The following is a 23391-nucleotide window of genomic DNA, read 5'->3' as shown; positions in this document are numbered from 1 at the left end:
TGGGTTTGGGGGGATAGGTTTTAGGGGAGCTTTTTTTTTTTGGTAGTATAGGTTTGTTGTTTATTTGTCTTGCTAGTCCTAGGCTTGAACTCAGGGCCTGAGCATTGTCCTTGGGCTTTCTCAAGGCTAGCACTCTACCATTTGGGTCACATCACCATTTCTGGCTTTTTCTGTATGTTGTACCAAGGAATTGAACCCAGGGCCTCATGCATGCTAGGCAAGCACTCTATCACAAGGCCATGCTCACTGTCCAGTACTAAGGTTTTAACAGAGGGTCTGCCTGCTTGTTTGGCTTGTTGCTTAGCTGGCATTCTACCACTTGAGCTATATGCTTCCAGCCTTGCTTTCTGCTCGTTGTATGCAAAACAGTTTCAAAATTCTAGAGATGGAGATTTTCCGCCTCCCTTGGGCTCAAATCTCAACCATCTATATCTCAATTTCCTGAACAGCTAAGATTACAGGAAAGAGCCACCAGCTAGGATTTTTTACTTTAAATTGACTCTTTGAGGTACAATAGACATAAAAATTGCATATACTTGTAATATAGTGCTTTTGTTGGAGGAGGTGGTGGTGGTGTGTGTGTGTGTATGCTAGTCCTAGGACTTAAATTCAGTGCCTAGGTACGGTCCCTGAGCTTTGATGCTCAAGACTAGCTCTCTACCACTTGAGCCACAACTTCACTTCTGGCTTTCTGGTGGTTAATTGGAGATAAAGAGTCTCACAAACTTTCTTGTCTGGGCTGGGTTCTAATTGGGGTCCTCAGATCTCATCTTCCTGAGTAACTAGGATTATAGACATGAGTCACCAGCACCCAGTTAATGTGCCACTACTAAAAGAAAAAATAACTAGAATGAACATCTCCATCCTCAATAGAGAAAAAGTAGTGAGTAGAGAAAAAAAAATCCATTAGCCAAGTATCAGTGGCTCACTCCTGTAATCCTATCTACTTTGGATCTGATCTGAGGATCACCTTTAAAAGCAAGCTCAGGCAGAAAAATCTGATTTTTATCTGCTAGCAAGCAGGTAGACAGGACATGTTACTAGAATGGTAAAGTGTCATCCTCAAGTAACTATAAAATTTATATTTCCAAGCATCAACCCTCAGTACTTCAAAATATGACTACATCTAGAAATATTTTTAAACAGGTAATTATATAAAACAAGGTTGGATTCTAATCTAATCTGACTGGTGTCTTTGTAAGAAGAAAATTGGATATAATGGCACAAGCACCAAGAAAAGGCTACAGGGAGAAGGTGATCACCCCTAAGTCAAGAAGAGAGGTCTCAAAATAAATCAAATCTGCTGATACTTCCTCCTGAACAGCCTCCAAATTTTCTGTTGTTTAGACCATCTAGTTTGCCATATTTTATTATGGCAACCCTAGTAGATTAATACAAACAAGTATAGAATAATGATCTATGATACTATAAGATATGTGATATTTCTGCCTTAAAGGGCAAAAAATGTCATAGTCATCTTTTTATTCTACGTATCTTGCTCATTAATTAGCACATGGCATTCATAAATACTAACCAAAGTACGAATGAATTGGGTTGAAGCCTAGAAAAGTATAACTATGGCGAATAAGTCTGGAAATGTACTACCAGTAAGCTAAATAAGGCTATGAAAGCTTGGGTGAATCTGGGGTGTTTAATTCCCACACAAGTGTACAAAGACACTAAGAAACTCAAGACACTAAGAAAACTCAAGAAATTTCAGCAAAATCAGTTAAAAAATGATAGTTATAAAAGTGGGCTCAGAGCCAGTGGATAGCTCACACCTGAAATGCTATCTACTCAGGAGGCTGAGATCTGAGGATCAAGGTTCAAATCCAGCCCAAGCACAAAAGAACCTGAGACTTTAATCTCCAATTAACCTCTGGAAAACTGGGAGTAGGGCTTGGCTCAAGGGTAGGGTGGTAGCCTTGAGCTGAAGAGCTCAGGGACAATGCCCAGGCTGAGTTCAAGCCCCCCCCCAAAAAAAAAAGTGGGCTTAGGGGCAAGAAAAATGCAGACCTTGTAAGACTATGAATGCATATATGTATGTATGTATATATATATATATCATATATCCTTAATACTTTTAAGGTTCAAATATCTGATTCTGGTCATTTTCTTTCTCTTCAACTTCATATTTATCTCTACATTATCCTTAAGGGAGAAAATGTGAGTAAACCCCAAGGCAACAGAGATAGTTTCCAAATGCTAGCTTTTGTCTTATTATATGTATAGGCTAAGTTTTATTCCCCCCACACACACCCCCAATGGCCAAGTGTTCTGCAAAATGGAACACTTTAAGCTCATAGGAGCTTGTAAAAGTAATACAACATTCATATAATTTCCACTTGCAACGTAACAGACCCTGAGGTTGTTTTGCTGGAACATAACAAGTGGTTCTGTTACCAAAAAAAAAAAAACAAAAAACAACAACAAAAAAACATGTCTCTTGACTAAAGATGTGGGAAAAAAAATCTGAACATAGCTAGAATAAGGCTTTCGAATTATATCACTTATACTAATCTAAAAGAGTGAAGGACAAAGTTATAATTATACCAACTCTAGGTATAAAATAGAGCCAGATTCTTTAAGTATACCATTTTATTTTGTTGTAAAAGATTGTGTTGAATCAGAAACTACTCTTTCTTCCTTAAAAGTACTATTTATATCAAAGAGGTTATAATTAATTACCTAAGGGAGAAAGTCTGTATTGATCTTCTAAATGGGTTCCTCTAAACACAGAAATCTATTTTTATAATTTCTAGATCAGTTACAAAATAGGATTAAGCTGGCTTCTCAAGAGGCTAACATCTAGATGACTGCAGTTCAAAACTGCAGCCCACTCAGAAAAGTCAGTGAGGTTCCATCTCCAAAAGCAATCCAGCAAAAAGTAGGGTGAGAGATATGGTTCAAGTAGTAAAGTTCCAGCCAAGTAAGTAGCTGTGTAAGTATGACCCAATAACACACATACACACACAAAAAAAGAAAGAAGGATTATATTTAAAGTAAGATTACAGAATGAAATAAATTGGAGTGTAAGGAGTCATTTTAGAGCAAATATGTAGCCAATACCCAGAAACATTGTAATATAATTTTAAAAATACAAAGAAATAAGTGCCAATCATTAACCTTTAAGGAACATAATATGCTAAAGGCTTAGTATTTACTTTGAAGCATATGAAAATGGCAATCTCATGAGATTCAACCTAAAACACTGCCTTATTTAATCTTTACAACCACATCAAATAAAGAATACTGGTGAGGGACCGAGAGCGTGGCTAGGTGGTAGAGTGCTTGCCTTGTATGCATGAAGCCTGGGTTCGATTCGTCAATATCACACACACACACACACAGAAAAAGCCAGAAGTGGTGCTGTGTGTGGCTCAAGTGGCAGAATGCTAGCCTTGAGCAAAAAGTGTCCAAGGACAGTGCCCAGGCCCTGAGTTCAAGCCACAGGACTGGCAAAAAACAAAGAAACAAATAGATGAGGCAACTAAAATTTGGAAAGCTTAATTTGATCGAAGTTAAAGAACTAGGAAAAGAACTAAGAGTAAAGCCTAAGACTAATTACAAAGCCTACATTCCTACTACCATATCACACAACCAACACCAGAAGCCTCCATCTAGAAAACTAACCGCTTAAGGCATCAGCACACAAGACCTTTTACAAACTGTCTAACATACCATAAAGGCATGCATGCAATCGATCCTCAGGACCCAATGTGAGTATCAAGGAAAGGAAGTGAAAAAGGTTAATATCTAGCCTACATTTCACCACCTGCCTGCCATAGAAGAACATATGAAGAACTAAAGTACTCACACAAAACTGGCTAGCAGTTATCCTCATGGTGCTTGCATGAGGTTTTCTTCAAAAATTATTTTTAAAGAAAAGTGTAAGCCAGGCACCAGTGGCTTACGCCTAAAATCCTAGCTACTAGGAGACTGAGATCTGAGGATCTCAGGCACAGCCCAGGCACAACAGTGACTCTTATCTCCAACTAACCACCAGAAAATAAGAAGTGGCACTGTCGCTCAAAATGGTAGAATGCTAGCCTTGAGCTGAAGAGCTCAGGGATGGCACCCAGGCCCAGAGTTCAGGCCCCATGACCCACCAAAAAAAAAAAAAAAAAAAAAGTAGTGCTTGATCCAGAAATTTCATTTTAAGGAGTTTATTCTAAGAAAATCAAGATATACATAAAGTATGTCTCTATAAAAATAGTTTTCTACTTCTTACAGGGAAGAGTGCTAGGAGTATGATAAAGAGGGTAAAATTGATTGGACTATGGTATAATAAACATGCCTGGAGATATAATAATCAATCCCTCAAATATAACTAATATAATCAATAAACAAAGAAGCAAACTTACCAATGTTTATAACAAAGGAATACTAAAAACTTGATAATAGGACATTTATTATCACAGTACATGCATATATTATTTTTAAGGGTATAAAAACCCCTTCCAGGCTGGGAGTGTGGCCTAGTGATAGAGTACAGGTCTAGCATACACGAAGCCCTGGGTTCGATTCCTTAGTACCACATGCATAGAAAAAGCCAGAAGCGCACTTTCTCAGGGCACTAGCCTGAGAAAGCCCAAGAACAGTGTCCAGACCTTGAGTTTAAGCTGCAGGACTGGCCCCTTGTTTCCCTCCCCCTGCCCCCCTACATTCCCCACCTTCACCCAATGCCATGCCAGTCCTGGAGATTCAACTCCAGGACTGAGCACTGTACCATCTCTGAGCTTCTCTTGCTAAAGGCTAGTACTCTATCCATAGAGACACAGCACCACTTCTGGACTTTTCTGAGTAACTCTCAGAACTTCCAGGGCTTCATGTATGCTAGGGAAGCACCCTACCATCACATTCCTAGCCGTGTGTGTGTGTGTGTGTGTGTGTGTGTGTGTGTGTGTGTGTGTAATTATATAATATATTTTAAGGGTATAAAAACATATCAACTAACAAAATTCTCAAAAAAAATTTTTTAGATAATCCAGGCTCTGGTGGCTCATGCCTGTAATCCTAGCTACTCAAGAGGCTGAAATCTGAGGATCAAGGTTCAAAGCCAACCCAGGCTTGAGACTCTTATTTCCAATTATACACCAGAAAACCAAAGTGGTGCTGTGGCTCAAGTAGAAGAGCGGTATCCTGCAACTGAAGAGCACAGGGACAGTGCCCAGGCCCAGAGTTCAGGTCCCACAAATGACAAAACAAAACAAAACAAACATGATTACAAATAACTTTAATTCTCTCATTCGTCTTATTGCCATAATTTTTTCTAAAAGATGTTTAATTAAAACTCAGAAAAGTGGGGCCGGGAGTTTGGCCTAGTGGTTAAAGTGCTTGCCTAGCATGCACGAAGACCCGGGTTCGATTCCCTGGTACCACATACGTAGAAAAAAAGCCCGAAATGGTGCTGAGGCTCAAGTGGTAGAGCTCTAGCCTTGAGAAAGTCCAAGAACAGTGCTCAAGCCCTGAGCTCAAGCCCAGGACTGGCAAAAAAATAAATAAATAAATAAAACTCAGAAAAGTAAATACCAAATCATGTAAGAGGCAAATCTCCTAAACACAAAGTCTAAGAACTGTAAGATAGACCAAATTTTACTATATAAGCATTTTATTCTGCCTTGTAACTTGCAATCAGGATATATGAATCCCTATCATCTATAATTCAGGTAAAAACTAATAAACTGAATACAGATACAAGGAATTAAATCATTCAATCATATGGCATAGGTTGAGAACCACTGTCCCAAAATAATATAAATTATAAAATTTAAACTGTATTCTAAATACCTTAGTTTAAGAAATTGTTTTTCAATTAAGAAGCACTTTCTGTGTGTCTAATGAAGAAATAGAATCCTGGGCCAGGAGTTTGGCCTAGTGGTAGAATGCTTTCCAAGCATGCACAAAGACCCAGGTTCGATTTCTCAATACCACATACATAGAAAAAACCATAAGTGGTGCTATGGCTCAAGTGGTTGAGCTCTAGCTTTGACAAAGTTCAAGTCCTGGAACTGACAGAAAGGGAAGGGGAAAGGGAAAGGGAAAGGGGAAGAGGAAGGGGAAGAGGGGGGGAAGGGAAAGGGAAAGGGAAAGGGAAAGAAAGGAAAGGAAAGGAAAGGAAGAAGAGAAAAAGAGTGGGAGGGAGAGAAAGAAGGAAGGAAGGGGAAGAAAGGAAAGGGAAGGAGGGAGGGAGGAGGGAGGGAGTGAAGGAAGGAAGGAAGGAAGGAAGGAAGGAAGGAAGGAAGGAAGGAAGGAAGGAAGGAAATAGAATTCCAATGAAGGGAGAAAACAACTCTGCCAGCCCTGGAGTCAACTTCGGGCCTGAGCTTTTTCGCTCAAGGCTAACACTCTGCCACTTGAGCCACAACTCTACTTCTAGCATTTTTGTTGGCTAACTGGAGGTTAGAGTTTCAAGGACTTTCCTGCCCTGGCTAGCTTCAAACAGGGATCCTCAGATCTCAGCCTTTTCAGTAGCTAGGATTACAGGCATAAGCCACCTGCTCTTGGTAGAAAATAGCTTTTAACAGCTATGAGTTAGTTTGGCACAATTAGCCAAGACTCACTGTATTTATGTTAAGCATTAATCATTGCACAGAACAGCAGCATCAGACAAGGTTAATGTGTGACCACAATGGGTCATAATAAAAACAAGGCCATTCTATAATCAGTTCTAGAAACAGAAAGAAAAAAAAAAAACCCACACATTATCCTAGCCACAAAAAAAGACCCAACATAATCCTATCCTCAATTACTATGGGTGATTATCCTTTCTTTACCAACCAGTGCCTTAGCTTTCCTCCATTCATCTTGCTTTCTAGGAACTCAAAATACAACAGGACATAACTTATACAGTCCTCCAGGCATTCATCCACATATAGAGACCGGAGGAAAATACTCTTAGGGAAGAAACCCAAAGGTATAGTCCTCTGAACATTTAAGCTACTATATCGAAATTAATTTCAGGAAAACAGGGTTTGTTTGTGGTGGTAGTGGTGGTGGTGGTAGTGCTGCTGGTGGCAATATAATAACAATAAAATTATATTTTAAAAACCCCAACAATCTCAAAATTATCCTACTTCTTAACAGAATCCAATTCATCACAAAATTCCATCTCTTACTCTTTCCCAAAGATTATTTAATATAAGCCCAAATTCTGTGTGATTCCCTTTATGATGCATATTCTGTCTTATAATAAAATCCCCTTGCTTACAATCAACTCATCTTGTTTACCTACAAATATGTTCTTGGGAGTCTTCCCTGGAGAGCAATGACAACAGTTAGAACTATGGACCATAGAGTAGAATTAGGAATAAGACAATAAAATAATATGAAGATACCCACATGCTTCAGAACAAATAATCTACATAAAAGAATTTAATATAGATGGAATATAGATAAGGATGATTGAAGTTCCAGGCTAGGCTGAGAACAACAGCTGATTAGAACCCATCTCCACAAAAATACTGGGTGTGGCAGCTTGTCCCTATCACCCCAAGCATAAATTGGAGAAATGTAGTTCAGGCAGACTTTGACAAAAAGCAAAAGCATTATCCCAAACAACCAGATATCAAGAGGAACTGCTTAAGCAAAACAGAACCTGCCTACCTAACAAGGTCAAAGCATTGAGTTCACACACCAGTTCTGTCCCCACAATTGTTACCACAAATTCAAAATTCACTGTGTTCATCATCAAAGCTGTTGTTGACTAAATATATTTTAAATTCAATTCTCATTTGCTCTATTTTCTAACAAACTTGAACATATCCTAAGTACAAAAAGTGCAAGGAAAGTAAAGAAAATAAACTGGGCATGAACATAGTACCTAGAACAACAAAATTTTCTAATTTAAGCACATTATTTTACAGTAGACTATTAGTTCCATAAAATTTCTAAATATAATGGTAAGCAATATCATTTATCTGCTTAAAGCACAGGCATGACTTTATGTTACAAATGGAAAACATTCTCTAATTACTGAAGTGAACCCTACCCTAAGATCCTTACTTACCTCCAGGGTCTTTATCGGGATTGTACTCTAAAGCATTGCTACAGATGAGATCAATATCTTGCAGGAAATCTTTAGCAGTCAAGTAATTATGTTTATCAATTTTTGTTATTATTGTTGATAAATCCATTGGCTCTTTGATTACTTCAAGATAATCTGAAACCTAAAACAAAGAGAATATTTTAGCTGAAGTTACTTTTAGTTTTTCACGTGATCTCCATGGTTCATAGAAACACACCAAAAGTATTCTTTAACAATGAAATCTACATATTTAAGCAATAACTAATTGGCAAAATTACAGTGCAATTTATGCTTAATAAAGTTACTTTCTGACATACTTTCCATGAAAAGCTTCACTTTCCAAGTATAATCAATTTTGAAATTTGCAATGGACTATCAGTTTGGGGAATTTTGTTTTTAAACCTTTGGGGCTTGTCTGATTTTAAAAAATGTATAAGTTGCCAATAAAGATCAGTAATTTTACCTTAATTGAAGAAAAGGAAAAGGAAATTAAAAAACAAAAATTTTCCTATTACTAGTGATGTTTTTCTGATAAATCTGTTTTAAATTTTCAACAAATATTTTCTTTTTTTTTTTTTTAGATTTATAGGATGAATCATTTCATGGAAAATATTTTCCAATCTTTTGGAGTCATTACAAATATTTTCAGTCAATTATATAACAAAATTCAGTACTATTTCTAAAACTAGTAAATGATTTGCTAAATTTGCTCCAAAGTATAAATGAATATACAAAAGAAGTTGTTTTTTGCTTTACATATCAATTTTCTGGGAGATGCTCCAAAATGACAAATTTTGTGTTTCACTTCACTGTAGTAACAAGAATGTATTAGAAACTTTTATAGTTATTGCCTTCTTCAATGTAAATCTCAAATCAAATAATTAAATTTGATATAAAAGCAGTACTAACAACTATACCTAAAATTAATTCAGGACTAGTTTCAGAAGACAAAATGATTTCTGCTCTCTGAAAACACAGTACGATTTCTCATAATTTCAGATGGCATCAATGGTCTGACTTTTAAGTTCACATATAGATATACATGTACAAACTACATATGTATACATAATTTGCATATACAGTTTTCAAATTTTAATATTACTTATTAAAAATTAACTATGGGTATGGATATATATTTATACTTAATTTTAGCTGAAAACTCAATCTTCTATGGATAGTAGTGCAGCTATACTAGAACAAGTAACAGTTCAGAAGGCATTAATTGGATTCATGGCATACCCTAACATTTTCTATAAATGGAAATGTTTATAAACTGAAAAGCACTATGAAATTTATATTATTAAAACTACAAAATTTAATAAATATGCTTAATTTTAAATCTAATAGTGATATTCTAGAGTTTTGTTTGATAAAATTTTGGGGCATTTCAATTTCATTATTTACTATAAAAGTTTATGTTTCGGTTATCTAAGTATCATCTCATTTCCACTCTTTTATGCTTCCTAGATATTCCCTGCATGTGAGCTTCAAAAGTAATCAAAGGGCCAGGAGTTTGGCCTAGCGGTAGAGTGCTTGCCTAGCATGCACAAAGACCAGGGTTCAATTCCTCGGTACCACATACATACAAAAAAAGCTGGAAGTGGTGTTCAGGCTCAAGTGGTAGAGCTCTAGCCTTGGGAAAGTCCAAGGACAGGGCTCAGGCCCTACGCTCAAGCCCAGGACTAAAGGAAAAAAAAAAAAAGTAATCAAAGATCCAGAATAAACCTAATGAGAATGAGAAACATGCCCTTACATAAAATTTTGTCTTATAAACATTCCTATCCCTTGCCATGGTCCTATGTTTTAGAAAACTTCTATTATATTACAAACAGATGCCTTTTGAATTCTGACAGTCTTTTCCAGTTAAAAGGAAAATGTTTGCTTCAGCAAAAGTTTACTCTCAGCATGGAGGTTGGCTTATTTTTTAAGAATTATCAGAGTCCAAATATATCAAAAGGCAGCGGTATTTATTTTTATTTAAAATAATCATCCATAGGGCTAAGGATGAAGCTCAATTGGTAAAACATTTGACTAACATGTTTAGGGCTCTGAGTTTGGTCCTTAGCCCCATACTGCTACACAAAAAGTCTTTAAAATTGGCTGATAGCTTTAACATTAAGAAAACACTACAGAAAAAAAATCTTCATAAGTATAATGTCATGTTTACTAATTCAAAATATGAATTTAGTATATCCTGCATGTCACAGTGGAGAAAACTAGATAAGGCAGCTATTATGTAAGAATGGTGGTGCTCTTCTGCAGTTCCTCAGCACTCAAGACCAAGGCAGGTGATATGCGGACTGAGGCCAGCATGGATTATAGAGTGACAACTATCTCATAGAGAAAAATGTTGGAGATTTGAATTTTTAAAAATATTCAAATCTTCACTATGTCACCTGCCAACAAGCCTCAATTTCCTCAGTTGTAAAATAAGAATGATAATAATGAACTTACAAGGTTTTTGAGAGGATCAAATGGATAAAACTATGACTGTAGATAAACAAAAATTTAGAAAGTCCCTCTATTCCAAAAAGATGGGAAAGAGAATATTTTGACTTGTTCGGGAGGAAAAAAAAGTAATGCTAGCTCATTCTTCCCAGTCACAGATCAGGTAATGGTTCCAAAGGAATCTGCTCAGGTCCTAAAGCACAGATTTCACAATCAGGACATAGCATTAAACTCTGAATCATTTTATAATTCAAAATAAAAAAATATAAAAAATAAAATAAAAACATCAAAGCTGCTCAAACATGGAGTCTGAACTATAAGAAGAAGGCCAGTAAAGATCACATTGTGTTCATCCACACTATATTATCCCAGGATAAAAAAAAATGTAATTGATAGTATCATAGTAGAACCCAAGTGGAAAATTCCTTTTCTCATCATCACAATTCATGCTCCCACAAGCACACAAAACAATATACAAACAAAGTGAGAAATTTTCCACTTGGAACAGAGAAAAGTCTGTTGTGAGAAAAACAAGTTTTAGGTATATGGAATGTACTTCAAACAGTGTCTTAGAGACAGCAGTTTTGAAACATGAAAGAAAAAAATTTCATTTCACAAGGCGTATGTAATTTGACAAATGCCAATGTTAATTGGTATTGATACCAATATTTTTTTTGAGAACAGGATTTATCCTGGAATAAAAATAGTCTAGTAAGAATATTTCAATAAAGCAACTTTAATCCTCTTTTTAACTTAAAGAGTATATGATCACAAAGATCAATAATTAAGAGGACACATATAAATTGGTCACTAATTTAATCCAAAAGTCACCAAATGTTTCATGATGACATTGGTAGTTATAACATGGATTAAAATTTTATAGGCTAGGGGTAATATTCATCCATGCCTTTGCTTTTTTTCCTTCCAAAAAAAGATGTCAATATTTTTTTTTCTTTTAGCCAGTTCAACTTCACTGTTTGCACATTACTGAAACAAGACCTCTTCAATATCCACCGGTTTGCTGAAGATGTTAAAGCGTTTGTCTGTGGCCAGCCTCTTGGTTACATCCCTGAGAAACAACCGCAATTCTCTTAAAGTATTTTCCTCTTGATCCTCCATCCGATTTTTTTCTGATTCTGATAACTGACGAGGAGGAGAAGGTAGTGCAAGAGGAAGCACTTCCATAGCACAAAGAGCTAGAGAAAAGAGAAAAAAATTGTGAAGATTCCAACATAGTGAGCCAAGACCTCAATAACTTTTCTAGCAATCTCTTACTCAAAAAAAGGAAAACCGGGCACTGTGGCTCACACCTGTAATCCTAGCTACTCAGCAGGCTGAGATCTGAGGATCATGGTTCAAAGCTGGCCCGTGAAGAACACTCTAGAAAACAGGAAGTGGGGTTTGGCCCAAGGATAGTATGGTAGCTATGAGCTAAAGAGCTCAGGGACAATGCCCAGGCTCAGTTCAAGGCCCATGACTCAAAAAAAAAAAAAGGGGGGGGGGATGAAGGTATGATGCTGCTGTAAAAATATCTCTCTAGTAAACACCAAGGCCTGAGTTCAAACACTGGTATTGCAAAAAAAAAAAAAAAAATCTATAAAGGAGAATCACAGATTAGTATGAGCCATGCAAATCCAGCAAGTAAATTTAAATGAAAATGAAAACAAACGAACAGTGTCATTTTAGTTTCATTTATAAATAATTCACAAAGACTGCTTTAATAATAGATAATAATAGATTTTTAGACTAAGCTCAAGAAAAATCAACATTAAATATCTTAAATTACTTAGTGATTTTTCTTAATATTGCTTCTCAAAATGGGATAAGCATGCATACATATATGAAAGGTCTGCTAGATAAGTAACAATTCTTTGATCCTTCCTATCTCCCCCTAAACTTCTGATTTTAGACAGGTCTTCAAATAACCTCATATTCTCAGTACTGTACATAAGAGTTGAAGATAGGGGCTGGGAGTTTGGCCTAGTGGTAGAGTGCTTGCCTAGCATGCACAAAGGCCCGGGTTCAATCCCTCGGTACCACATACATACAAAAACACCGGAATGGTGCTGAGGCTCAAGTGGTAGAGCTCTAGCCTTAAGAAAGTCCAAGGACAGCGCTCAGGCCCTGAGAGCTCAAGCCCAGGACTGACAAAAAAAAAAAAAAGAGTTGAAGGTAAAGCCTACAAGGACGGTGAAAAAAGAAAAGAAAAAGGATAGAAGAAACTAAAACATGAACCCCAAGAGAAAGAAAACTAGTCTGAGATGCTGCACATAAAATTAATGGTACTCAATATATATCTTAAGACAAATCAAAAATCTTAAAAGATTACACATTAATTCCTCTGATGATAATGCTCTCTAATTCCTTAAAACATCTTCCTGGCATCCCATTAAAGCTTGGGAATAAAATGCTAAGTATTTTCCTGACTTCTAAATAGCCTGTTAGATGAAAAATAAAATTCAATAGAAGCAACTAAGAAAAAAACTTATGTTAATCTTAAACATAAAAAATTGACATCTAGATAGGAACTAAAAAAATTCATATCTAAAAGTAAGAAGGAGAACAAGGCAGTATTTTCATGATGAGATATTTAACATACTAAGAGATCCACACAAGGCCACAAATAGTGATTAAAAGGTACTATCAAATGGAGCCAACAATATACTAGAATAATGAGTAAATAAGCCAGAAAAAGTAAATGAACTTCTAAGTAACTCTTAGTTTGGACCCCACAATTACTGGCACAACACTTGGCATTCACAACCCACTGGTTAAACCTTTGGATACTTCAAGTGCCTGTTACAGGGAAGATCTGAAGTTGTTTTTTCTCAGTCATGGGGATTGAACTCTGGGCCTGGGCACTGTCCCTGAGCTCTTCAGCTCAAAGCTACTGCTCTACCTCTTGAGCCACAGTGCCACTGCCAGTTTTCTGGTGATTAACTGGAGATAAATAAGAGTTTCAAGGACAAGTCCAGGCCTATGCTGGCTTTGAACCATGATCCTCAGGTCTCAGCCTCCTGAGTAGCTAGGATGATAGGCGTGTGTCATGGGCACCCAACTTTCCTTCAGCTTTTTAAAGCAACAGAATATGAAATCTACCACAGCATCTGGAGAGCAGTGATAAGAAATACTACTTAATAAAGCTTTGAAGATTTTCTTCATGATTTTAAAGAAGGTGAATATACTGGGAATTTCTATATGCCTGTTCATCTAAAGACAAATAGCACTATCATCAAGAAAAGGCTTAAAAAAAGAGAGAGAAGTGCCGGGAATTTGGCCTAGTGGTAGAGTGCTTGCCTTGCATGCACGAAGACCAGGGTTCGATTCCTCGGTACCACATACATAAAAAAAAAGCTGGAAGTGGTGCTGAGGCTCAAGTGGTAGAGCTCTAGCCTTGAGAAAGTCCCTAAGCTGAAGCCCAGGACTGGGGGAAAAAGAAAGAGAGAGAGAGAGAGAGAGAGAGAGAGAGAGAGAGAGAGAGAGAGAGAGAGAGAGAGAGAGAGAGAGAGAGAGAGAGAGAGAGAGAGACTGCAAAAGGCGCATGGTATCCTTAATATGTGGCTATTAAATCCAAAGAGTACAAGAGTGAGGACTCAGTATCTGCATACCCAATGCTATGGACATGGTAATGGAAATATAAACATAACTATATAGATATAAAACATATGACTCTAGGGCTGGGAGTTTGGCCTAGTGGTTAAAGTGCTTGCCTAGCATGCACGAAGACCCGGGTTCGATTCCTTGGTACCACATACATAGAAAAAAGCCAGAAGTGGTGCTGAGGCTCAAGTGGTACAGCTCTAGCCTTGAGAAAGTCCAAGGACAGTGCTCAAGCCCTGAGCTCAAGCCCAGGACTGGCAAAAAAAAAAAAAAAAAACATATAGACCCTATAGACATAATGTTTTATTTTCTAAAATTAATGTTTCTATGACATACAAACCCTTAGCCTAATTTTGATTAAGTTCTAAATACTAAGTCCCAGTGATTGTAAACAGAGATTCCCTTCTTGAACACTTGTTTGTTAAACCTGTCATTTAAAATACGATGTAAAAATCAACGTTAATAAAGAAAAAAATACAAAAAAAAAGAGAGAGAGAGAGAGACTAACTCTAAGAAATCGAATTCTTTAGCTAGGAACTGGTGGCTTATACCTGTAATCCTAGGTATTCAGGAGTTAAGATCTGAGAATTGCGGTTGAAAGCCAGCCCAGGAAAGAAAGTTTTATCTCCTATTAACCACTGTAGAAAACTGAAAGTAAGTGGGAAGCAGTGGCTCACACGTGTAATCCTAGCTACTCAGGAGACTGAGATCTGAGGATCTCTGTTCAAAGCCAGGTTTGGGCACTAAAGATCCTGAGACTCTTTATCTCCAATTAACCACTAGAAAATTGGAAGTGGCACTGTGGCTCAAGGGGGTAGGGTGGCAGCCTTGAGCTGGAGAGCTCAGGGACAGTACCCAGGCCCAGCAGTAGGACAGCAGCCTTAAGGTGAAGAGCTCAGGGCCAGCGTCCAGGGCCAGCGTTCAAGTACCACCACCAACAAAAAAAAAGAGAAAAGAAAAAGGAAACTGAAAGTGGCACTGTAACTCAAAGTGGCAGAGCCCTAGCTCTGAGCAAAGGAGCTCAGGGACTAGACCCAGGCCCTGAGTTCAAGCACCACAACCGACTGGAAAAAAAGAGATGGTATTTCTGAGACACTCTTACCTCTAACCAGGAAAAAACTAGAAGTAGAGATTATGGCTCCAATGGTAGTGTCAACCTTGAGCAGAAAAACTAAGCAAAAGAGCAAGGTCCTGAGTTTGAACATTGCCACCAGCACACATGCACTTATAAACACAAATATTTCTTAATTTATCTCCCATATTTTCCTAAAGACTTTAGGATCTTACCAGTATGTTTCCTTCGTGGTGGAGCCATTGATGCCTGATTAAGAATCAATTCTTGGAAAAATTTTCTTCTATCCTCTTCAGTAGGCCTTTGAATATATAAGACCTCTTCATACTGTATTCTAAAGATACACTTAACCTATACATGTACACACACACACACACACACACAAAGACATTGAATACATAGAGAATTAAAAGCATACATATTATACCAAATTACAATTTCTTCAATTTCCAGTACCATTTTCAATTATTTACAGAATTCACTCATGGATTATTCTAATGAGAAAGTAGACCTCATAGATTAAATCAGAATGGGAAAATGTCCAGGTGCCATTATTGTATGAAACCATATTTGGAAGAATCACCAGAAAATAGCAAAAATGTAATAGTCAGATGGCAACAATCTCAATGCACTTTTACATAAAGCTGAAAAGTAATTATCCACAATCTGCAGTAAGATGCTAGAAGGGGCCAGACACAGCTGCTCATATCTATAATCCTAAGAAATGCAGTTACTCAAGAGATAGAGACTAGGCAAATCATTGTTTGAAGTCAAGCAGGACAAAAATTGAGATACCCCCCATACACTCATCTCAATCCTTAAGCTGATCACAAGAGTGTATATATTTATGATCCCAGCTATTCGGGAAGTCTTAAGTAGGAAAATTATAGTCCAAGGCCAGCCCTGGGCAAAACACTTAAGACTCAATTCAAAAAACAACTAAAGCGGGGCCGGGAGTTTGACCTAGTGGTTAAAGTGCTTGCCTAGCATGCATGAAGACCTGGGTTCGATTCCTCGGTACCACATACATAGAAAAAAGCCGGAAGTGGTGCTGAGGCTCAAGTGGTAGAGCTCTAGCCTTGAGAAAGTCCAAGGACAGTGCTCAGGCCCTGAGCTCAAGCCCAGGACTGGCAAAAAACAACAACAACAACAACAACAACAACAACAACTAAAGCCCAGAGTTCAAGCCCCATGACCAACAAAAAACAAAAATAAACACACACACACACAAAACTAAAGATAAAAGGGCTGGGAGGGTGTGGCTGAGTACTGAAAAAACAGTTGAACTCAAATACCCTAAAAATAATGATTCTATTCATAAGGAGTAAACCATTTAATTTTAAATATTCTGACAATTTTCAACCTTGTGTTTAATTTATAGCCATCTATAAAACCATCTCAACAATAAATGTATCATAATCTACTGATACTCTTGCCAAGTTATTACCAAAAGGTTGAAATACCATTTTATTAGCAGATTCAATTGCTTTTCTCTAACTTCACTCCTAATCTTACTCTTATGATGGTCCTAGTCCCAAACTTCATATTGCCACAAGGCAAGTCTCTTAAGATCCCTGAACAAATCACATTCTCTTTCACACTAGTACATAAGCATCTGCTCTACTCAAGCAGATGCTTTTTGGGTAATTTCTTCCTGGATTTTACTGAGATGATTAGGCATATTTTTTAGTATTTCTCATTAAACCTTAAAAAACTGATTTCTTTTAGTAAATTTTTACCATTGTATAACTCTCATATACAAATTTTAAAACATTTTATTACCTTCAAAAGTTTTGTATTTGTAGTGAGTCCTCATTCATACTCACATATTTCAATTCAACCAAACTGGTTCACCTCCATCTCTACCGACTTTCTCCTTTTAGAAATTTCAGAGGATGATAGTCTTTTGCATAATAGTTTTACTCACCATAACCAACTTGGTTGATTCAAGTTATAGTATGTACCAGTAGTTCATCCCATTTATTGCTAAATAGTATTGCACTGTAGGCGCCTACATTATGTTTAGTCATTCACCAACTGGTGAATAGGTTCTTTCCCTTTTTTTCAGCTATCATGATTACTACTATAAACATTCATATACATATGAACATAGGCCCAGGAGTGCAACTGTCCTTTCGTGACATGTCCTTTCACTTAGCATACTGTCTTTAACATTTACTCAGGTTGTAGCTCCCTCAAAAATCCCTTCCTTTAAATTTTCCATTGTGTATATATCCCACATTTGTTTATTCATTTGCCAACAGAAATTGAAGCTGTTCACACTTCTGATGTTGTATATAATACTGCTATAAACAATATACACAAATACTTGCCCAAGTTAACTGCTTTGAATTATTTTGAGTATACACACAGAAGCTGCCTTGTTTGGATCATATAGTTAATTGGAGATTAAAGTCTCACAGTCTGCCCTGCTCAGGCTGACTATAAACAGTGATCCTCAGATCTCAACTTCCTGAGTTTCTAGGATTACTGGCATAAGCCATGTATGTTTATTTCTAATAGTCTTAAGACTTTAGGTTTTATGTTTAGGTCTTGGATCTATTGTGAGCTATCTTTTATACCTTGTTAGATAAGGCCCACCTCTTTTTTTTCTTTTTGCACATGATCATTCAATTTTTCCAGTATCATTTCTTTAAAAGGCTGCCTTGAGGGAAGGTGTAACATCCAAAATGAAATGTACTCATTACCTGATTTCTGTAAATATAATGGCTCTGTATATCACCTTTATAACAAGAATTTAAAAACTGCTTTTCCCTACTTCATAATCTTGAAATCCTGTTTTAAAAAAAATCATTTGAGGGCCAGGAGTTTGGCCTAGTGATAAGAGTGCTTGCCTAGCATGCATGAAGACCGGGGTTCAATTCCTCAGTACCACATATATAGAAAAAAAAAAAAAAAGGCTGGAAATGGTACTGTGGTTCCAGTGGTAGAGCTCTTGCCTTGAGAAAGCCCAAGGACAGTGCTCAGGCCCCGAATTCAAGGCCCAGGACTGGCAAATTAAAAAAAAATCATTTGATGCTGGGTGTGGTGGCTCATGCCTATGATTCTAGCTGCTCAGGAGACTGAGATCTGAGAATCACAGTTCAAAGCCAGCCTGGGCACAAAAGTGCATTAGATTCTTACCTCCAATTAGCCATCAGAAAACCAGAAGTGACACTGTGACTCAAGGGGTAGGGCGGTAGCCTTGAGCTGAAGAGCTCAGGGATAGTACCCACCCACAACTGATAAAAAAAAAATCATTTGATGGAATCTTTATTGCTTGTGTTTTTTGTTTTTGTTTTTGCCAGTTCTGTAGCTTGAACTGAGGGCCTGGACACTATGCTTGGGCTTTCTCAAGGCTAGTACTCTACCACTTGAGCTACAGTGCCACTTCCAGCTTTTTTTTTTTTTTTTTTTTTTTTGCCAGTCCTGGGCTTGAGCTCAGGGCCTGAGCACTGTCCTTGGACTTTCTCAAGGCTAGAGCTCTACCACTTGAGCCGCAGACCATTTCCGGCTTTTTCTATGTATGTGGTACTGAGGAATTGAACCTGGGTCTTCGTGCATGCTAGGCAAGCACTCTACCACTAGACAAAAATCCCAGCCTACTTCAAGCTTTTTTTGTTTTTTTTTCTGTGTATGTGGGACCGAGAATGAAAACAGTGTTTTGTGCATGGTAGGCAGCCACTACCACCAGGCCATACTCCCAGCCCCTTACTAGAATTTTAATGGAACCACTTAACAGTATGGATGGAATTGGGAAAGATGGAGGAAAATGGATGACCTTGACCATGATGCAGTATAAGCCAATTTGTTGAATTGAAACCCCTTCATATAAAGAGCTACTAAAAGGTAACTTTTTTTTTTTTTTTGCTAGTCCTGGGGCTTGAGCTCAGGACCCATAATTATTATACCATCTCATAATTATACTATCATGTGACCAATTTAGAGTGGGGTTTTTTAGTTGGTTGTTTTTTTTTTTTTTTTTTTTTTGCCAGTCCTGGGCTTGAGCTCAGGGCCTGAGCACTGTCCTTGGACTTTCTCAAGGCTAGAGCTCTACCACTTGAGGCTCAGCACCACTTCTGGCTTTTTTCTATATATGTGGTACCGAGGAATCGAACCCGGGTCTTCGTGCATGCTAGGCAAGCACTTTAACCACTAGGCCAAACTCCCGGCCCTAGTTGTTGTTTTGTTTTGGGGTTTTTTTTTTGCCAGTCCTGAGGCTTGAATTCAGGGCCTTAACACTGTCTTGGGCATTCCCCAAGGTTAGAGCTCTACCACTTGAGCCACAGCACCACTTCTGGCTTTCTCTATATATGTGGCACCAAGGAATCAAACCAGGGTCTTAGTGCTTGCTAGGCAGCCACTCTACCACTAGGCCAAACTCCCAGCCCCTAAAGGTAAGTTTTCCTTTTATTTTATTTATTTATTTGCCAGTCCTAGGCTTGAGTTCAGGGCCTGACCACTGTTCTTGGGCTTTCTCAAGGATAGAACCCTACCACTTGAGCCACAGCACCACTTCTGGCTTTTTTCTACATATGTGGTGCGGAGGAATCGAACCCGGGTCTTCGTGCATGCTAGGCAAGCACTTCACCACTAGGCCAAATCCCGGCCCCAACGTAACTTTTTTTTTTTTTTAAGTTCTTTAAAGATAACTTTTTTTGGGGGGTGGGGGGGTTGTCAGTAGTGGAACTCTTGGCCTGGGCGTGGTCCCTGAGCTCTTCAACTCAAGGTTAGTGCTCCATCACTTGAGCCACAGAGCTTAACTGGGGATAAGAGTCTCAAGATCTCAACCTCCCAAGTAGCTAGGATTACAAGCCTGGCTAAAGATAACTTGAAAAAGTTCTTCATATTGATGTAAGTCACTTATCACATAAGTGACATATTTCTGGTATCTTTCTCCTATTCTGTGGCTTTGCTTGCTTGCTTGCTTGATTGATTGATTGATTTTTGGTCCTAGGATTTGAACTCAGGGCCTGGGCACAGTTGTTTATTATTGTATTTTAATTTTTTCAGTGTTTTTCTTCCTTCTAAACTATAATCTCTATATGGGAGTGATTGCCTTTTGTTTGTTTTCATGCCATTTTATTCACTTACCCAAAAAGATTTACTATGACAAAAATATTCATGTGCATGTATGTCTGTGTTTGAATACATATACCTAGAAAATGTAGTAGAAGCACTGTAGATAGAAGAATAAAGAAAATAGCATTGACCTGCCTTAAGCAATTCAGCCTTACCATTCCAGTACAGTGTTTTGCAAAGAATAGACACATAAGAGATTTATATTAGCTGGACACTAGTGGCTCACTCCTGTAATCCTAGCTACTCAGGAGGCTGAGATCTGAGGATCATGGTTCAAAGCCAGCCTGGGCACAAAAGTGCATGAGACTCTTATCTCCAATTAACCACCAAAAAACTAGAAGTGGCACTGTGGTAGAGCACTAACCTTGAGTGAAAAAGCTCAAGAGACTGTACTTAACCCCCGAATTCAAGCAACAGGACCTGCACATTCATACAAAAAGAAGATAAATCACACAACACAAATATATTGAACCTTGACGATACTAATCAGGTGCCCAACTTACAATATGTAAGGAAAATGCATAATCAGTTCTTACCTCTTCAGGCAATTCACTGTACATGGTTTCAGAGGTAGATAATAAAAATATAGGTGAAAATGATGGTATATCTTGTAGCAATGTCAGAAAAGTTGCTCTCACAGTTTCACTGACAGCTTCCCACCAATCACCAATGTGAGGCATGTAAACAATACTGGGTACTGTTCTTCGAGCTTCACGAAATATCTAAGGAAAGAACCATCATTTAAAACTCTGATTATTCTAAAGTTTTCCCAGTAATATAAAATATATCAGGCCTATTACTGTCATAAGTTTCAGGCCCAAAATTTAAGTTCTTTAAGATATGATGTCTTACATATAGTTTCTGTTTATTCTTGCTCCACCAAAGTAAGTAATTTTTTGCCGTCTACCTATTCCTATTTTATATTTACATATAAAATGTTACTATAAAGGTAAAAAATTGTTCCACTTATGTACAAATACTAAAACAAGGTACTACTAGTAATACACTGAAAATAGATAAATATATATCTATATCATCTTTTTCTTTGGGGGGGGGCAGGGGCTTAAACTTAGGGCCTGGGAACTGTTCTCAAGCCTCTTTGTGCTCAAGGCTAGCACTTTACCACTTAAGCCACAGTGCCATTTCTGGCTTTTTCTGAGTAGTTTATTGGGGATAAGTGTCACAGACTTTCCTGCCCAGGCTGGCTTCGAACCATGATCCTCAGATCCCATTACAAGTATGAGCCACTGATACCCAGCTTATATCATCCATTTGCTATTGGTAAGCCTCACTCAAGAAATGAATGAATCATACAGTTGATGTATTTAGTACAAATCCTAAAGTCACTCAAAATATGAACTAGATATACATTTTAACTAAGATGAATTAGTGAGATACTCGCTGAAACATCCATTCACATCTTCCCACATCTTCAATCCTTCATGAAATAGTTACAAAATATTCTTATTTCTCTAAAGAGCAATAAATTAGCAGTAACTAAGAAATAAATTAGGAGTAATTAAAAATTATATTAAATTCATTCTTCAGCCACAAAAGATTCTTATTTCTCTAAACAGCAATAAACAAATAAGCTCTGCTACATTTCCATTGTCGGATAACACTACATGAAATTTTTTCACATTTTTTAAAAAGAATCCTATCTAGTTGGAAGTCATACTAGTAAGTTCCAGGTTGAGTTTTACTGTTGTTCTTTATGTGTAGGCCAGGAACACAATAGCGCATCAATAAATCCTTACATATTAATATTCAATCTCTCAATTTAAAAATCATATTTAGAAATAAATGCAAAAATACAACCAGACCTTTTCCATCTAATTTGACAATTCTATTCCTAAAAATTTCAACCCACTTCCCCTTATTTATATACATTCCAATTATCCTATATAATGGGAATAGAGAAGAAGCTAAAGTTCAATATGTTGTGGAGCTGGATGGGGAAACAGAAATAAGAAGCTAGCAGGGCTCGGTGGATCACGCCTGTAATCCTAGATACAGGTGATCTGAGGACTGTGGTTCAGAGCCAGCCCAAGCACTAAAGACCATAAGTCTCTTATCTCCAATTAATCACTAGAAAAGGGGAAGTGGCTCTATAACTCAAGGGGTAGAATGGTAGCCTTGAGCTAAAGAACTCAGGTACAGCACCGAGGCAGAGTTCAAGCCCCATGACCCACAAAAAAAAAAGAAGTAAGAAGCTGATGTTCAGTATGATCTGGAGCTGGATGTGCTTGGGAGGTTGAGGCAGGAGGGTCTTGAGTCTGAGGCCACCCTGAGCCACACAACAAGAGGTTGTCATGTGTAAATTAAAAAGGATTACAATTGGGACCGGGAGTTTGGCCCAGTGGTAGAGTGCTTGCCTAGCATGCACGAAGACCCGGGTTCAATTCCTTGGTACCACATGCATAGAAAAAAGCTGGAAGTGGTGCTGAGGCTCAAGTGGTAGAAGCCCTAGCCTTGAGAAAGTCCAAGGACAGTGCTCAGGCCCTGAGCTAAAGCCCAAGACTGGCAAAAAAAAAAAAAAAAAAAAAAAAGGATTAGAACTGCACAAAAGCTTTCCTAAATATCAAGAGTTAATTTTCTTCAATGAGGAAGCTTATCAATTGCATGAATTATTAAATAGTATTTTATATCGCTTTAGGCCTGCTGTGTAAAATAAAATGCATTGTCAATTCAATTATAAACCAGCTGAAAGAGATTCAGATGAAAATTCACCCTATATTGGAATTCAGATGTTATTATCACTCACATCAAAAGAAATACTTGGTCCTTCCCTTCCTTAACATTTGCCGATCCACCAATCCAGAACAGTTGTAGAATACAACTCCTTCAGGACTCTCAAATTTTGACCTTTTCTGCAAAGACACACCCCCTTATCCTGAATCATGGAAATCCAAGGATTATTTTTTCTTCCCCAAAATTCTTATAGAAAATTCATAACAGAAAAATAAGCATCAATATGGACAAAAAAGTTAAGCAATCACACTGAAGCAAAAAAGCAACTGAGGAATTTGTTTAAATATACATCAAGGACAGTGCCTGGGCCATGAGTTCAAGCCCCAGGAATGGCAAAAGTAAAAATAAAAAATAAAATATATATGTATGTATGTATGTATTTTAAAACAGGCCACCTAAATCAGACAGTGAC

General features: G+C 37.5%; 1 protein-coding gene across 1 annotated transcript in view; it reads right to left on the bottom strand.

Moving 5' to 3' along the window:
* Nucleotides 1-23391, bottom strand: part of Atad2b (ATPase family AAA domain containing 2B) — a 128943-nt gene that overhangs the window by 20952 nt on the left and 84600 nt on the right. The window contains exons 19-22 of the mRNA XM_090337380.1: nucleotides 20765-20950; nucleotides 15362-15497; nucleotides 11474-11670; nucleotides 8009-8168 (exon numbers count right to left, since the gene is read on the bottom strand). Coding sequence (XP_090193506.1) covers nucleotides 8009-8168; nucleotides 11474-11670; nucleotides 15362-15497; nucleotides 20765-20950 — 679 coding nt within the window. The remainder of the gene's footprint in view (nucleotides 1-8008; nucleotides 8169-11473; nucleotides 11671-15361; nucleotides 15498-20764; nucleotides 20951-23391) is intronic.

The sequence above is a fragment of the Megascapheus bottae genome, chromosome 7 (assembly GCF_031878675.1).
Source record: "Megascapheus bottae isolate mThoBot1 chromosome 7, mThoBot2.hap1, whole genome shotgun sequence".
Lineage (NCBI taxonomy): Eukaryota > Metazoa > Chordata > Mammalia > Rodentia > Geomyidae > Megascapheus > Megascapheus bottae.
This window is presented reverse-complemented; position numbering and strand designations above follow the sequence as displayed.